At 44.4% G+C, this 15,684-nt stretch overlaps 1 protein-coding gene across 1 annotated transcript in view; it reads right to left on the minus strand.

Moving 5' to 3' along the window:
• LOC124716877 (ATP-binding cassette subfamily C member 4-like) overlaps nt 1-15,684 on the minus strand; it is a 193,344-nt gene that overhangs the window by 88,396 nt on the left and 89,264 nt on the right. The window contains exons 11-13 of the mRNA XM_047243429.1: nt 13,792-13,929; nt 12,103-12,287; nt 154-445 (exon numbers count right to left, since the gene is read on the minus strand). Of these exons, the coding sequence (XP_047099385.1) occupies nt 154-445; nt 12,103-12,287; nt 13,792-13,929 (615 nt within the window). The remainder of the gene's footprint in view (nt 1-153; nt 446-12,102; nt 12,288-13,791; nt 13,930-15,684) is intronic.

Genomic DNA, 15,684 nt, shown 5'->3' on the forward strand with positions numbered 1-15,684 from the left:
TTTGGCCCTTCAGTGTATCTTCAGCGCACAGTACCATATCCAGCGGTACCCTGACGGCGGCTTTGCTCCGCTTCGTTGTGGAACAGATTTCGTAGGCCCCTGTACACTGTGGGAGAGAGGTAACCAGACGGACAGAGAGAGAGAGAGACGCACCTGCGTGGCGAACACGAGGCTGGGCGGCAGGGCGCGGTCCACGGTGGCGACGTGCTCGCTGCAGTGGGCGGCGAGGGCGGCGGCCGGGCAGCGCTGGTAGAAGGGCAGGGGCGCCGCCAGCAGGGCGCCAGCCGCGCCGTCGTGCAGGCCGCGCGCCGCCCGCAGCGCCAGGCGTACCAACAGCGCGGCGCGCGCGCCCAGCAGGAGCACGTTGGCCAGCGACAGCCCGCCCTGCACCCCCAGCAGCAGCCACTGGGGGGGCCGCGGCCCCCCGTCGGCCTCCAGGTCAGACCTGCGCACAACCCACCGTGTCCATATCCCCTGCAGCAGCTGCGCGGGCGGAAAATAATTACTACAACGAGCGTTCCACAGGGTTCCATCGTAGGACCAATATTATTTCATTCTCTGTGTTTATATTCTACCATTGTACACTAATCACTAGCCAGTCTGTGGTGTGCGTACTGTAAGACCTTTGGTACAAACATCAGATTATATGACTTGTCACTCTAACGAAGTAGGCGAGTGTCAGCAATGTGTCTCATGGTCTTATCGTGGCGTGTTGATCTTCTGCCGTTAGGTCAGATGATAGAAATCCCACTTGCACGCTTAGAGTAGCAGATTGACGGTGACCAACTTTAAACACAACTTCATTAATTTTCACACACATTAAAATAATACAAAGCATAGAAATTACGTAACTTGATTCTGGATGCTGTTTACAATTGACCATCTGAAGTTCCTTTGGTCTTGGTACATTAATGTTATTCTCACATATCTCTGATACTTGACAAAGTATCTATACATTTCTCTTCATGGCTATGTACAGGAATATGATAATCTTATTAGGCGCAGACTGAAACTTGACAACAGACAAATACAGACTAATGCAGGCTGATGCAGACTGACTAATCGGAGGTCTGTACACTCGTTATAATACCTCATGCGTTCCGGTATCACTGTGCGGGTGTGATCCAAGAGGAGAAAAGGTTCTACGTTAGCAGCAATCTCATTGGCTGCGTTAAATATTAATATGCAGATCGATGGAAGCAGCATTTTTTCCGTCTCTATGGCAGCGCCATCTCGTAGTGCGGAGACGGACGAGCGCTGTGCCTGTGCTGTTGTGCTTAGTGGGGCGCACTCTAGTGGGAAAGTTGTGTACGCGCTGACTACACGGAACTATGTACACAACACAGTCCTTATTTTATTTCATTTATTTTGCGTATGACAATATTTTATATAAGTACAACAACATGTAAATGAAATGTATAAAACAAAACAATGCGTAAAAAGTATACGTGTAACAAACAAGCATTAGCACAAAAGGATAAAGCACAAACACTCGAGACAAAATAACTACACGTTAAAAGCTTGGCAAGCCTGACTACAAACTCATTCATGTATTTAAAGCTCAATATGTAAATTGCACAGCCAATCCAAAGCAGAGGGTTTCGTATAACCTCAGAGACAGGTCCGGCATATCTTCTTAAGGGGCATTCCTTGAAAATATGGTGGACGTTCTGCTCTGGTGCTCCACAGTCACAGGCTGACGAGTCGCACAGACTTGTCCTTATACAGGGTGTTACAAAAAGGTACGGCCAAACTTTCAGGAAACATTCCTCATACACAAAGAAAGAAAATATGTTATGTGGACATCTGTCCAGAAATGCTTACTTTCCATGTTAGAGCTCATTTTATTACTTCTCTATAAATCACATTAATCATGGAATTGAAACACGCAGCAACAGAATGTACCAGTGTGACTTCAAACACTTTGTTACAGGAAACATGCATCCACCCTCCGTCGCATGGAATCCCTGATGCGCTGATGCAGCCCTGGAGAACGGTGTATTGTATCACAGCCGTCCACAATACGAGCACGAAGAGTCTCTACATTTGGTACCGGGGTTGCGTAGACAAGAGCTTTCAAATGCCCCCATAAATGAAAGTCAAGAGGGTTGAGGTCAGGAGAGCGTGAAGGCCATGGAATTGGTCCGCCTCTACCAATCCATCAGTCACCGAATCTGTTGTTGTGAAGCGTACGAACACTTCGACTGAAATGTGCTCCATCGTGCATGCTCCATCGTGCATGAACCACAAGTTGTGTCGTACTTGTAAAGGCACATGTTCTAGCAGCACAGGTAGAGTATCCCGTATGAAATCATGATAACGTGCTCCATTGAGCGTAGGTGGAAGAACATACTGACGAAACTAAAATGAGCTCTAACATGGAAATTAAGTGTTTCCGGACACATGTCCACATAACATCCTTTCTTTATTTGTGTGTGAGGAATGTTTCCTGAAATTTTGGCCGTACCTTTTTGTAACACCATGTATATATTGCATCTTGCATGGCCAGTTCTGATACGGTTTAATTTAGTCCAGGTACATCTCTTCAGGTCAAAGCCCGGTAATTCCAGAGTAGGATCTTGGATACCTTGTTTATTAATTCAAGAATCATTCCGAAAGTGCCGCCATTGCTCCTTGATGTCAGGTTGATATGCATTAACCCATATAGGCTTCCGTGACTTCAAGTGGGTCGATGGTATTTCGTTCTAAACATCATGGATTGGTAGATTCTGTGGGTAATCTGAGTCATGAATTTTTGACCACTCTCTTGCTGTTGCTTCTTGCCTTCTCAATTGTGGAGGTGGGATATTGCTTAGAGTATGCAGCCAAGGGACTGGGGTAGATTCAGTAGTATCCGTTATCATCCTCATACACTCGTTCAACTGGACGTCGATTTTCTTAGTATGAGTGCTCGAATGCCATGCAGCAGAGCAATATTCGGCAACAGGATATACCAGGGCTATTTCGGCAGTACATAAGGTGGACGCTTGAGCTCCCCAAGTCGAGCCAGCCAGTTTTCTCAGGATGTTGTTGCGACTCTAGCTTTTGGCTTACGTTTTCTAGATTTTTTTTTGTAAGTCACGGAGCGGTCTAGTTTTATGCCAAGTTCTTTGGAGTTGAAATTGTGTCTGACTCCTTGTTCACAGAAGTTCACATTCAGTTCCTGGTGGGCCATTTTATTGTTCGAGTGGGAAGCACACACCTCAGTCTTGGTTGGATTAGGGCAGAGTCGCCATATTTTATAATAGGAATTCAAGGACTCCAGATCTTCTGTGAGTACGTTCGCTCCCTTCCCCTGATGAGCAAAGAAGCATCCGTTAAAGTTACTAGCTGATTTTCCATAAATGTAGGGTTGCCATACCTCACAGATTCCTCGGAAAATCCGCAATATAATGCTAGAAGATGAAGTGATAACAGTTCGAGAATGCAGTGAGAGGCTAAAGTATTATTTTAAATAACTTGAGTTTTACCACCAACCACTGCTCAAATGTTTCACCATTCATTGCGAGAAAGGTCTACAGGTGGCAGCACCATGGCTGACGAAATCTATGTATACACTGAGCTGACAAAAGTCATGGGAGAGCGATATTTACATATACAGGTTGCTATGTGTGCGTAAGCAGAAGAAACTAACGATCAAAGTCCGAAACAAATGATTGGGCTGTTCAATTAACCAAAACAAATTCTCCAACGCAAAATAGAGATCCGTCTTCGATCACAACTACATACAGGGATAATACAGAAAACAACTGAAATAAATTCCTACCAGTCTCCGCCAGAGACTTCTCCGATCTACCCAGCGTAATCCAGAGATCAGCGAGATCCAAGCCGGGCTGCCGGGGCGGCAGCTATCCACGTCTGCTGGCGCTCGATGAATTGCCGATGTGCGACCGAGCGCCAGCCTTTATAGCACTTCGGTGGATAAGTACCTCGGAACTATTTTCCATCACGTGGTTTGACGTGTGAAAATAGTTCTGGGATCTGCAGCGACCTCTTCCTTATGTTTATGTGGCCCAGTAGTGGCCCCTGGTGGCCACTGCTGTCTTTGCTGTGGTGGTGTTTTTGTTGTTATTGCTGTTGTGGGCGTTCATCAATATAGCCTGTCGGTTGGGTAGAGCTTCGATGTGCCCGCAAAGAGGGCAACCCGCGGCTGCAGGCTGTCAGTTTGGTTGCCGATACTGTAGGCGCCGTGATGTCTGGTGGAGAAGGCCACAGCACAGGCGGCGGCAGTATCGTGAGCACAAGGTATAAAAGGGCAGTGTTTTGACGGAGCCGTCATAAGTACTCAGGTGGTTCATGTGGAAAGGTTTCAGACTTGATTATGGCCCCACGATGGTAATTAACAGATCTTAAACGCGGAATAGTAGTTGGAGCTACACGTATGGGATATTCCGTTTCGGAAATCTTTAAGGAATCCAATACTCCGAGATCCACAGTTCAAAAGTATGGCGAGAATACCAAGTTTCAGGCATTACCTCTTACCAAGGACGACACAGTGGTCGACGGCGTCCACTTAACGACCGAGAACAGCGGCGTTTGGGCAGAGTCAGTGCTAACAGACAAGCAACATTGCGTGAAATAACCGCAGAAACCAGTGTGGGACTTACGACGGATGTAGGCGTTAGGACAGGCCGGCGAAATTTGGCGTTACTGGGCTGTGGCAGCAGACGATCGACGCGAGTGCCTTCGCTAACAGCTCGACGTCGCCTGCAGCGCCTCTCCTGGGCTCGCGACCATATCGGTCGGACCCTAAAGGACTGCAAAACCGTTCCTTGGTCAGACGAGTTCCGACTTCACTTGGTAGCAGCTGACGGTAGGCTTAGACTGTGGCGGAGACTTCACGAATCCATGGACCTAATTGGTCAGCAAGGCACTGTCCAAGCCGTTGGAAGCTCCGTAATGGTGTGGGCTACGTCCACGTGAAATGGACTGCGTCCTCTGGTCCAAATGAACCGGCTATTGACTGGAAATAATTACGTTTGGCTACTTGGAGGCCATTTGCACACATTCATGGACTTCATGTTCCTATACAACATTGAATTTTTGTGGATGACATTGAGCCTTGTCACCAGACCAGAATCGTTCGCAATTGCTTTGAAGAACATTCTGGACAGTTCGAGTGAATGATTTGGCCACCCACATCTCCCGACGTGAATCCCATAGGAGATTTTTGGGACATAATGGGGAGGTCAGTTCCTGCACCGCTGACAGTTTCGAAATCATGGACGGCTATAGAGGCAGCGTGGCTCAGTACTTGTGAAGGGGACTTCCAATGACTTGTCAAGTCCATTTGCTGCACTACGCTGGGCAAAGCAAAGTCCAGCAGGACATAGGAGGTATCTCATCACATTCGTCGCCTCAGTGTGTACATAAAAGGCAATGCCCAGCCGAAATCGCCATGGATAAAAATTCGAAATATACTGTAGCCATAGTCTAAGAACAGATTGTTGAAAAATACTATTGAACGGGTGAAACTCGAAATTTTCAGACGGTGGTGTGTATCTTATACTTCAGCCATCGTTTAACACGATGTTCAAAATTACCCGTAAACGGGTGAAATACAGGATAAACAAATACGATGCTACTAAAGCATCTTTGAAGGTATAACTACGAAAAGTGGTATTCAGTTTTTCTGCGAAAAATTAAAAAATACGCGTTTCAGCATTTTTGGAAATCCCACCACTAATGGGGTAAAATACTAGGTGAAAGTTTATTCGAAAATAAATCATTATTAAAGAACTACTACAGCATTCTTAAAGCTACATTATGAAAATTGGTATTTCACTTCTCAATTAGATAAAGAGAAATGTGTGACAAAAACCTTTGACTCCAGCTGCCAGAATCGCTTTTTGGCGAGAAGTACATTCGCTAAAGTCTATTCTTCTGTGAACTTAATTACCGTGGAAAGTCTTATAACGTGGTGAAATATGTGAACAACATAAAAATTCGATTTAAAAAAATCGTACTGTTTACGCGAGTGAAGCAGAAGGCGCTGAACTGCTTGACTCTGATGCACACCAGCGATGTGTCACCGACCTCGTGCTGACCGTGACAGCGTAAGCCGTCCAATAATCGATTCTCTGCGACTTTTCCAGTTTCCTGTTCCAGTATTTCTGGTGGCTGCCTCGTCTTTGTACCTCTTCTTCCGTGGTTTGTATGGAGCTAATATTCAGCTGCATGAAGTGAAATTATGTATCTGAACCCGATCCATAGTTACTGGTGACATCATAGCATGGAATATTGAAATCCTATTGCTACCGAAACGAAAAGTTCACTTCCCAGAAGAATACAGTCTACGGCATTGGTGATAAGATGAGAAAACAGTCCCGAAATACATGTGCTACAAAACGCCACTGTTTCCTGCGCTTGTACCCCGACATCAGCATGGGATATGACCGTCATGCACACGTACACAGGCCGCACAACGGGTTGCCATACTCTGCATCAGGTGGTCGAGCAGCTGCTGGGGTATAGCCTCCCATTCTTACACCAGTGCCTGTCGGAGCTCCTGAAGTGTCGTAGGGGTTTGAAGGCGTGCAGCGATAGAAATCCTTGAGTAACAGAAGAGACATTGAATTTAACTGATGAAAGGAGGAAATAGAAAAATGCAGTAAATGAAGCAGGCAAAAAGCAGTACAAACGTCTCAAAAATGAGATCGGCAGGAAGTGCAAAATGGCTAAGCAGGGATGGCTAGAGGACAAATGTAAGGATGTAGACGCGCATATCACTAGGGGTAAGATAGGTACTGCCTACAGGAAAATTAAAGAGACCTTTGGAGAAAAGAGAACGACTTGCATAAATATCAAGAGCTCAGATGGAAACCCACTTCTAAGCAAAGAAGGGAAAGCAGAAAGGTGGAAGGAATATATAGAGGGTCTGTACAAGGACGATGTTCTTGAGGACAATATTATAGGAATGGTAAAGAATGTAGATGAAGATGAAATGGGAAATATGATACTGCGTGAAGAATTTGACAGAGCACTGAAAGACCTAAGTCGAAACAAGGCCCCGGGAGGTAGACAATATTTCATTAGAACTACTGACAGCCTTGGGAGAGCCAGACCTAACAAAACTCCATCTAGTGAGCAAGATGTATGACACAGGCGAAATACCCTCAGACTTCAAGAAGAACATAATAATTCCAATCCCAAATAAAGCAGGTGTTGACAGATGTGAAAATTACCGAACTATTAGTTTAATAAGCCACGGCTGCAAAATACTAACGCGAATTCTTTACAGACGAATGGAAAAACTGGTAGAAGCCGACTTCGGGGAAGATCAGTTTAGATCCCGTAGAAATGTTGAAACACATGAGGCAATACTGACTCTACGACTTATCTTAGAAAATAGATTAAGGAAAAGCACTACGTTTCTAGTATTTGTTAACTTAGAGAAAGCTTTCGAGAATGTTGACTGGAATACTCTCTTTCAAATTCTGAAGGTGGCACGGGTAAAATACAGGGAGAAAAAGGCTATTTACAATTTGTTCAGAAAACAGATGGCAGTCATAAGAATCGAGGGGCGTGAAAGGGAAGCAGTGGTTCGGAAGGGAGTGAGACAGGGTTGTAGCCTCTCCCCGATGCTATTCAATCTGTATATTGAGCAAGCAGTGAAGGAAACAAAAGAAACATTCTGAGTAGGTATTAAAATCCATGGAGAAGAAAGAAAAACTTTGAGGTTCGCCGATGACATTGTAATTCTGTAAGAGACAGCAAAGGACCTGGAAGAGCGGTTGAATGGAATGGCCATTGTCTTGAAAGGAGGATATAAGATGAACATCAACAAAAGCAAAATTAGGATAATGGAATGTAGTCTAATTAAATCGGGTGATGCTGCGGGAATTAGACTAGGAAATGAGCCAAAGTAGTAAACGAATTTTGCTGTTTGGGGAGCAAAATAACTGATGATGGTCGAAGTAGAGGGGATATAAAATGTAGACTAGCAATGGCAAGGAAAGCGTTTCTGAAGAAGAGGAAATTGTTAACATCGAGTATAGATTTCAGTGTCAGGAAGTTGTTTCTGAAAGTATTTGTATGGAGTGTAGCCATGTATTGAAATGAAACATGGACGATAAATAGTTTAGACAAGAAGAGAATAGAAGCTTTCGAAATGTGGTGCTACAGAATAATGCTGAAGATTAGATGGGTATATCACGTAACTAATGAGGAGGTATTGAATAGGATTGGGGAGAAGAGAAGTTTGTGGCACAACTTGACCAGAAGAAGGGATCGGTTGGTAGGACATGTTCTGAGGCATGAAGGGATCACAAATTTAGTATTGGAGGGGAGCGTGGAGGGTAAAAATCGTAGAGGGAGACCAAGAGATGAATACACTAAGCAAATTCGGAAGGATGTAGGTTGCAGTAGGTACTGGCAGATGAAGAAGCTTGCACAGGATAGAATAGCATGGAGAGCTGCATCAAACCAGTCTCTGGAATGAAGACCACAACAACAACATGATTTTTTGCATGGAATCTTGAGTGGGCCCTAGTCTCTGAACTGTCTCTTGTAATACTGCTGTATCTTTGTAAAGCCCAGTAACACCACTGTAGTATGGTAAATCACCATCAACCATTCTAATCAAATATTGTTCAGTAATTTCTTCATTCTTCCTTATATCTTAACTTATATCGGTTTTTGGTCAAAATTTACATTTAGTTAAAAATAGCGAAAAGCATTAAAGAAAATTTCACCAGACCTTCTACATCTTATTTTTAGGTTGAAATTCGTATATTATCCAGCCTTTTATCTCTTTTTCCTGTCACCGTTAAAAACTATAAAAATTATCGTCTTTCGTGGAAACTGCTTATTCACTTTTACTCTAACTTAGTACATCTTACATCATTCTACATTACTCTATGAATTAATGATTAAATCCTAACAATATTTAATTTTTCTGTTATTGGGTTGGTGCATAATTTATTCCCTAAGTTTGATAAATACAACCGGTACAATAAGAGAGATTTTAGCCATAAGAAATAACGGTGGCGACTCAAACTTGGAAAAAAAATCCCTGAGAATTCCAGATGTTAGGAGAAAGGTGTGTCAAGGAACTCCCGATTAATTAATGGTGAGCGGAGCAAGGGGAGGGGGGTGGGGGTCAGCACACCACTGTAAAGACTTTTTTTTCTCAGCTGAGCTATATACTGGCCATAAGCAGTAGTTTAACAACAGTTCTTAAACATCGATGATTTATATGGAATAATACTTATAATTAATACACTTTTGAGATATTAAGTATTTTAAAATTTGTGATTTATAAAACTAATTAAAATTCAGTGTCAGTGCTAGGTTAACAACACAGAATTCCCTGAGATTTTCTGAATTCCCTGATTTTTTAATGTAAAATGTAGTCCTCTGAAAATTCCAGGTTTTCCTGAAGAATCACCACCGCGATAATACATTCTCCTTCACTATTTACAAAAGTCTGTCAACGCTGGCGTAACTTTTCGATTCCGCATCTGTAGAAGTGACGTGGTTCTGATGCGAAGAACTCGTCGAGCCATGTTCGGAGCGCATTTTCATTTGGAAAGAAAGTTCCTTGATGGTTCTTCGCTAGAGAGCTGAAAAGGTGAAAACCTGAGGGCGCGCGCGGAATGGCTTCCCAACCCAACTCCTGCATAGCGTTTTTTGCCAGTCTGGCAGGATGCTAGGGGGAGGGGTGCGTTATCTTGGAGACGTATCACTTCGCACAGTCTTCCTGGTCGTTCTTCGATTGCGTATGCAAGACGTCTCAGCTGTTGACAATAAATGTCAGCAGTAGTGGTCACACCTCAGGGAAGCAATTCGTAGTACACCACACCGGCGTTGTTCCACCAGATGCGTAACGTCATCTTTTGTGGACGCGCGCAGGTCTTTGTACGGGAAGCTGACGTTTTGCTTGGGCCCAACCATTCCTTTCCTTTCGTTATGTTAGCATAAAGACACAATTTCCCGACACCAACAACAATACGGGGTAGGAATGGTCGGTGTTGGTCACGAGCCAATTCATGACGAGCAAGCAGAGATGCACATGTGGCCACCTACCGATTTTAGCGATTTTCGCTTAGGGAATATTGTACCCATACATCCAATTTGTCAACTTTCCCATTGCCTGAAAATGTCGGACGATGGTGGAATGTTCACAGTTCATCACATTTGCCAGTTCTCGTGTATATTAAAGTGGATCATTGGGAATTAACGCGTTTGAACGATTTTCATCAATCCCCAAAGATCTTCCTCAATGCGGAGAGTCACTAATGTCGAAACGATCCTCCTTAAAACGCGGAACCCATTTTCTTGCATGCTCCATCCAGTGGCATTATCCCCACACACAGCATAAATGTTTGTGGCTGCCTCCGCTGCTGCCAACCCTCTATTAAACTCAAAAAGAAGAATATGTCAGAAATCTTCCAATTTCTCCACTTGGCAGTCCATTTTATGGCGTACACACCTCCCCCACTCTCCAAATTACAAAATGACAGTAATTAAACTCAACTAGCAATAATAAACTACACTACTGTCCATTAAAATTGCTACACCACGAAGATGACGTGCTACAGACGCGAAATTTAACCGACAGAAAGAAGATGCTGTGATATGCAAATTATTAGCTTTTCAGAGCATTCACGTAAGGTTTCCGACTTCGATAAAGGTCGGATTGCAGCCTATCGTGATTGCGGTTTATCGTATCGCGACATTGCTGCTCGCGTTGTTCGAGATCCAATGACTGTTAGGAGAGTATGGAATGGGTGGGTTCAGGAGGGTAATACGGAACGACGTGCTGGTTCCCAACGGCCTCGTATCACTAGCTGTCGAGATGACAGGCATCTTATCCGTATGGCTATAACGGATCGTGCAGCCATGTGTCAATCCCTGAGTCAACAGATGGCGACGTTTGCAAGACAACAACCATCTGCACGAACAGTTCGACGACGTTTGCAGCAGCATTGACTATCAGCTCGGAGACCACGGCTGCGGTTACCCTTGACAGGAGCGCCTGCGATTGTGTACTCAACGATGAACCTGGGTGCACGAATGGCAAAACGTCATTTTTTCGGATGAATCCAGGTTATGTTTACAGCATCACGATGGTGGCATCCGTGTTTGGCGACATCGCGGTGAACGCACATTGGAAGCGTGTATTCGTCATCGCCATACTGGCGTATCACCTGGCGTGATGGTATGGGGTGCCACTGGTTACACGTCTCGGTCACCTCTTGTTCGCATTGACGGCACTTTGAACAGTGGACGTTACATTTCAGATGTGTTACGACCCCTGCGAAACCCTACATTTCAGCAGGATAATGCACGACCGCATGTTACAGGTCTTGTGCGGGCCTTTCTGGATACAGGAAATGTTCGACTGTTGTCCTGGCCAGTACATTCTCCAGATCTCTCACCTATAGAAAACGTCTGGTCAATAGTGGCCGAGCAACTGGCTTGTCACAATACGCCAATCACTATTGTTGATGAACTGTGGTATTGTGTTGAAGCTGCATGGGCAGCTGTACCTGTACACGCCATCCAAGCTCTGTTTGACTCAATGCCCAGGTGTATCAAGGCCGTTATTACGGCCAGATGTGGTTGTTCTGGGTACTGATTTCTCAGGATCTATACACCTAAATTGCGTGAAAATGTAATCATATGTCAGTTGTAGTATAATGTATTTGTCCAATGAATAACCGTTTATCATCTGCATTTCTTTTTGGTGTAGCAATTTTAATGGCCAGTAGTGTACACATAAAAAATGACAATCGATAAGTAAAGCCATAGCAACCGGAATACCAAGATGCAAAACAAAAAGACGACGAACTTATGTACCAGCCGAAGTTGTTGTGGAGTGCTTTGTCTGCCAGGGATAGACGGCCAAGCCTGTCTCCTTGTGACCTGGAGGCAGGGTAGGCAGGGTAGGAGGGTAGGGGGAGTCCCTCTCCCGACTGTCTTCCTCTAGCTCGTAACTGTTACTACGCACCCAAGACCACTTGTTGTTCCATACTTCCAACTATTGTAGGATGAGAACGTATCAGTTAAGATCGAGCCAACGCTGCAGATGTGCACTCTTTACTGGTCTTCCAGAAAATGAAGGCCTCAGTGCTTTAGTGGTGAGGTGGACTTAGTTACCAGATGGCCACCCAGTAGATTGCTCCGTGCGCGACGGCCTGGGAGACGACCAGCCAGACGACCAGCCCAGCCAGACCCACAGGACTGGAACCCGCCCGCAGGTAGAGCCACAGCAGGCTCCAGCAGGGGGCTGCCCTCTGCTCGCTCCACGGGAGGTCCTCTGCGCAGGGCGACGCCTCCGGCGCCTGCACACGTCAGCCGCAGCTATAGTGCACACAGTACTGGCGCAGCCAACATCGAAGGTGTAGAACCACGAACATGACGGTTGCCAAGTGATGTGTGGTAAGAGTAATGGAATTTTAAATAAATCTGAGATTTTCACACATGATAAAAATCACAAAAACTTGGTATCAATGGTTGGTTCTATATGAGGACATTGGTTTCAGAAAACATCGTCCTTGTGCAACTAGCTCTTTATTCCCACGAATTAATGCCCGCTATCGACAGGGGATCTCAAGTTGATTCCGTATTTCTAGATTTCCGGAAAGCTTTTGACACTGGACCTCACAAGCGACTTCTAATCAAGCTGTGGGCCTATGGGGTATCTTCTCAGTTGTGTGACTGGATTCGTGACTTCCTGTCAGGAAGGTCGCAGTTCGTAGTAATAGACGGCAAATCATCGAGTAAAACTGAAGTGATATCAGGTGTTCCCCAGGGATGCGTCCTGGGACCTCTGCTGTTCCTGATCTATATAAATGACCTGGGTGACAATCTGAGCAGTTCTCTTAGGTTGTTCGCAGATGATGCTGTAATTTACTGTCTAGTATGGTCATCCGAAGACCAGTATCAGTTGCAAAGCGATTTAGAAAAGATTGCTGTATGGTGTGGCAGGTGGCAGTTGACGCTAAATAACGAAAAGTGTGAGGTGATCCACATGAGTTCCAAAAGAAATCCGTTGGAATTCGATTACTAGATAAATAGTACAATTCTCAAGGCTGTCAATTCAACTAAGTACCTGGGTGTTAAAATTATGAACAACTTCAGTTGGAAAGACCACATAGATAATATTGCGGGAAGGCGAGCCAAAGGTTCCGTTTCATTGGCAGGACGCTTAGAAGATGCAACAAGTCCACTAAAGAGACAGCTTACACTACACTCGTTCGTCCTCTGTTAGAATCTTGCTGTGCGGTGTGGGATCCTTACCAGGTGGGATTGACGGAGGACATCGAAAGGGTGCAAAAAAGGGCAGCTCGTTTTGTACTATCACGTAATAGGGGAGAGAGTGTGGCAGATATGGTACGCGAGTTGGGATGGAAGTCATTAAAGCAAAGACGTTTTTCGTCGCGGCGAGATCTACTTACGAAATTTCAGTCACCAACTTTCTCTTCCGAATGCGAAAATATTTTGTTGAGCCCAACCTACATAGATAGGCATGATCATCAAAGTAAAATAAGAGAAATCAGAGCTCGAACAGAATGGTTTAGGTGTTCGTTTTTTCCGCGCGCTGCTCGGGAGTGGAATGGTACAGAGATAGCATGATTGTGGTTCGATGAACCCTCTGCCAAGCACTTAAATGTTAATTGCAGATTAATCATGTAGATGTAGATGTAGATGTAGATGTCACCAGTACGAACCCTTCTTAGAGCCAGATTAATGCCACAAGAAAAAAAAGTTCTGCTCGCAACAGTGTTGAGTATATAGGATGTCTCAGTATCACATCTTCCAAAATACACCAATTGCAACACTCACCATAGCTTCACTTTCAGCTTCTTCGTCATCAGCCTCTTCCAAGATGTGCCCTCCAGTTGCACTGAGGGAAATAATGTTTGTCAGGACTTGGTAGTTTTCTTGAATCTCGTTGAATCTTCCTTGAAATTCAATGCGACCCTGCAAAAAAAAAAAAAAAAAGTAATGCATGTAAGGTGTCTGGATACCTTCTCAGTTTCTCTTTACTGCCTCTCGTGATCGACCGACATCTCTAGGGATGCAGAAAGACAACATCCGACGTCAATGCCTCACGATAACTCTAGACATGCTTTACAGTGTTGTTCACAACATTATTCCTAGACTACAGCTATTGTTGAGGAATGATGGTGGACATATTGAGCATTTCCTGTAAAGAACATCATCTTTGCTTTGTCTTACTTTGTTATGCTAATTATTGCTATTCTGATCAGATGAAGCGCCATCTGTCGGACATTTTTTGAACTTTTGTATTTTTTTGGTTCTAATGAAACCCCATGTCATTCCAAGCATGTGTGTCAATTTTTACCTCTCTATCTATATTATTCCATGGTTTATTAAGTTTTCAAATTTATACGGACTTTTTGATCACCCGGTATATACTTGGCTGAAAGTAAAAATGATTTATTCATAGACATATGATATGCAGGTATGCAGCATCATCATAAGAAATAAAAAGACCACATTAACTGAGAGTGAGATCTATTATTTCCCGCAAACATTGACATGTTCAAGCACCACTGCTTTGATGCCGGACACATATTGACATATATTAGGAACAAATACAGTAGCAATAAATACACGAATAAATTTGTGAATGATTTGGGAGTGTGTGTTATTCAGTACACAGAACTGCCACTACAGGCAGTAACAATGTCTCCAGCTTGGTTCGGCATTGAGTTAACCTGAGCTTTGTATGACAGACACAGGTGCATTGTACTGTGCTGCTTCAACTCTGAGCCAGGGTCCACCAGTCACAGAGGCTGGTGGGAGACAGTGTGTGAGTGACTCGGCAACCTGTGACCAGTTGTTCCCAGTGGGTGAGAGACCTGGGGAACAGCGTGGGCAGATAGAGATAATGTCACAGAGATCTTGGAGGTATACTGCAGCTACATGTCAGAAATGTAACAGGTACTGTCTAAACTACCATCTGCATGAACCACAGGTGATGGTGTTGTGTTCCCAGTGGTGCCCAACACCATCACATCTGGTGGTAGGCCCATAAGACGATGATAAATTTAATTCGGCGATGTTTCCGCTTGTCAGAGCCTTCACACATGGCTACATGCATTGTGATACTGTACGTCTCATAGGAAAAGATGGTGCGCTGCCATTGTTATGTACAGTGTTTTGATTTAGCGCGCTATTGTCGCCATGCCTCTCTCTGCTGCAGCATCAAGGGAAGCCACAACAATGGTTGCCGTGCTAGCACTTTGGTGCTCCAGATGGTGTCAAACTGTTCTTGTTGGTACTTGTCTTACTGGAAAAAAACAACTCATGTCCTGACTCAGGTTACAAGACGTACCTAATACAATCCTACACACCCGAACAAACAATATCCCTGTCTTCGGGGTCGCTGGGTGTGTGTATGGCTCTTGACATCTCGTATAGCGTTGAAGACCACCTTCCTGAACCCATTCATTCCATATGTGTGTCAAAGTTGTGAGTTCCCAACCGATGTGGCCAGCAATACCACAAAACGGTAAACTGCGCTCTATATAGATGATGTTGTTGCCATTGTCGAATTCTGACGCATGCTTGTAGAAACGTACCTTGCACATGAGGCTTAACGCAATCTTCTCAATAACAACCAACATTTTAATGCAATTTATGGATAAGATACACGCTATGGAATGTTTCCATATAAGTGGAATGTAGATGGCATTACTCCCACCTTCT

This window comes from Schistocerca piceifrons, chromosome 9 (genome assembly GCF_021461385.2).
Source record: "Schistocerca piceifrons isolate TAMUIC-IGC-003096 chromosome 9, iqSchPice1.1, whole genome shotgun sequence".
Classification (NCBI taxonomy): Eukaryota; Metazoa; Arthropoda; class Insecta; order Orthoptera; family Acrididae; genus Schistocerca; species Schistocerca piceifrons.